This window comes from Hemibagrus wyckioides, linkage group LG07 (genome assembly GCF_019097595.1).
Source record: "Hemibagrus wyckioides isolate EC202008001 linkage group LG07, SWU_Hwy_1.0, whole genome shotgun sequence".
Taxonomy (NCBI): domain Eukaryota; kingdom Metazoa; phylum Chordata; class Actinopteri; order Siluriformes; family Bagridae; genus Hemibagrus; species Hemibagrus wyckioides.
This window is the reverse complement of record NC_080716.1, coordinates 32,889,794-32,892,400: the sequence shown is the minus strand read 5'-3', so window position 1 is coordinate 32,892,400 and position 2,607 is coordinate 32,889,794. Positions and strand designations below refer to the sequence as shown.

At 46.5% G+C, this 2,607-nt stretch overlaps 1 protein-coding gene across 1 annotated transcript; it reads right to left on the bottom strand.

Annotated features, from left to right (window-relative positions):
* Positions 1-72: 72 nt before the first annotated feature.
* LOC131355476 (5-beta-cholestane-3-alpha,7-alpha-diol 12-alpha-hydroxylase-like) lies at positions 73-1,975 on the bottom strand. The gene has a single exon (XM_058393781.1). The coding sequence runs from the start codon at positions 1,898-1,900 to the stop codon at positions 362-364; it is 1,539 nt and encodes a 512-aa protein (XP_058249764.1). The 5' UTR covers positions 1,901-1,975; the 3' UTR covers positions 73-361.
* Between the last annotated feature and the right edge of the window lie 632 nt (positions 1,976-2,607).

Sequence of the window (2,607 nt, the reverse complement as noted above, 5' to 3'; positions counted from 1 at the left end):
TAATATTTGTATTTCACAATCATTTCCTGATCATATTTATAATAATAAAAAAATCTAGAGTAATAATAATAATAATAATAATAATATTGTCTTTATTCATCAGATCAGAATAAATCTTATATGTTGCAGCATTAATGTACAGACTGAAGCAGGAGCGTGTCTAACACAGGGTCATTATGATTCCTGAGCACTGATGACTGTGAAGGATTTCTTTAAAAACAGGTTAGATTTTAATAATAATAATAATAATAATCCACAAATGATTAGCAAAGCTATTAGTATTAATAAAAATAAAAAAAAAAACAGTAATGAACATAGACCTAGAATACAGGCAAAGCAATGACATGAAGATTTGCAGTGTCTAAAACCTGAGCCTGTATCTGAAGGGGATGTCCCGCGTTGGCTGCATGGTCCCAAATCCCCACCGCCTCACATCAATGTCTGGGATCACTTCATTTGGGTTCTTCAGCTCAAAGTCAAAGTATGTCAGCATGAGGAAGACGAACTGCTTGAGCTCGTTGACGGCGAAAAACCTCCCGGGACACATACTGACCCCGGCACCCCACGGCATGTTGAAGTACTTGACTTTCTTTCCTCCTTTGTAGAATTCGGTCTTTTTCCCGCCCTCGGGTGTGAGGAAGCGGTCATATTTAAATGTGTGTGGGTCGGGGTGCACCTCGGGGTCCATCTGGACAGCGGTGTAGGGGAAGAGGGACACGCGGTCTCCTTTGCGGATCTTGTATTCACACCCATTGTTCATTTTCAGGCTCATGTCCTGCAGGACAGCTCGTGTGAGCACCGGGGCGGCCGTCAAGCGCAGGCTCTCGTCCACGGCACTGTCCAGAACCGGGGTTTTCAGCAGCATGTCTCGAGTCAGGTTAATCAGCGGACCTCCACGCTTCACCTCCTGTCCGGTTTCATGCAGAACCTCATCGACCTCACTCTTCACGGCCGCCATGGCGTCTGGGTGCATCATGAGGAATAGGAGAAGCCAGAAGGATGCAGGACCTGTGTTGCCTTGAGACGCCCACAGAAGCAGGAACATGTGTCTGTCCTGCATGGACTTGAGCACTCCATGCTCTTCACGCATCTGCTGCGATTCAGACACCCAGCCACTAATGTTCTCCCTGCTCTTCATCTTCTCCACAGCAAGGGTGTTCCAAAAATGCCTTTTCAGCCTCTCTGCTTCCATTTTTTCAGAAGGTCCCAGAACTCCATAGGCCAGCTTGGGGAAAAGTTGATCATATTTACGGAACTCGTGAAAGAGCTCTTCTGACTCCTTTCGGTCGACCTCCTTTGCTTTGTCCGGGCTTCCTGAAGACTTGGCTGCCTCATTTCCAAAAAGTGCCAGATACCCGGCGCGGAACACGATATTATAGCAGAAAGCGAAGAGCCCGTCCTCCTGCCACGACCTGCTGTCAGTACTTTCAGACCTGATTCTGTGCAGCATGAGGTTCTGCAGGTTGTTCATCATGGCTTGGGTTAACTCCACCAGGCCTTCACCCATCAGATGCTTGTTGCTGGATGCCTGAATAAGCTTGTGGTCATCTTTTATGGGATGGTAGCCAAAGACACGCTGCACCAGGTGCCTAGCGAACTCGTTAAAGTCCAGTTTGGCTCGGGCTTCTTTGACCACCGAGCCGAAGGACAGAGGGTCCGTGAGAAAAGTGAAGTAAAACCCTCCCAGCTGGACAGTGAAAATATCTCCATGCTTCTTTCTCATCCTCTCCAGAAACTTTGCAGTGTCTCTCCGGAACTCCAGGATGTGTCCCAGCCATGGCAGAGGACCTTTATCCAGAGGAGGTTCTCCAGGTCTTCGGCGCCGGAAAGCTCCGAGAAGGTAAAGTCCCCCAAGCAGAGAGATAATCAAAGCCAGAAGAATTTGCAGCAGGAAACTCATGTTGTTTAATCTCTCTCTCTCTCTCTCTCTCTCTCTCTCTCTCTCTCTCTCTCAGTGGTGTGTGGCCTTTGAGCTCCTGCTTTAGCCGACCTCTATTTAAACTCATTAGCCTGAGTCTCTGCCCCTCCTACAGAATTCTCTTCTCTGGCTCCCTGTAGATCAGGTTTCAAAACCTGATGTGCTAGTTCCTCTCATACATGCTACTGCAACAATTCTGAGAATCTCCAGTCTTCCAGTAGATTTTCAAGATCTGTTTTAATAGTTCTCGTAATTCCCACTGACAAAGTTTTTCAAAAAGTAGTCATGACTTCATGACATAATTTCCACATAGTAGCATCCATTTAAAAATTAAAAACAGGAATCAGCAGTGGACATATTGATTTTTGGGGTTTACACATCATGGAGAGGAAGAACATTAAACACGCTGAGGGAGTGATGGTTCTTTGGAGAGCTCATGGGCGTCGCTAGGCCATTTTTAGGGGTGCTTTAGCTACTTTAACTACTCAGACCCCCTAAAAATTCTGTGATTCTCCATAAACTCTACACAAATTGGTGATCTCCTCAGTCCCCTTTAAATTTCATATGAAAATGGTGGCAGACTTCGGCTCCTCCCCGTCTTTCAGCACGTTCTTCAATCCGCAAACCGCGGCATCACAGAGCGAGGATCAGAGGACAAGAGAGTGTGTGTGTGTGTGTGTGTGTGTGTA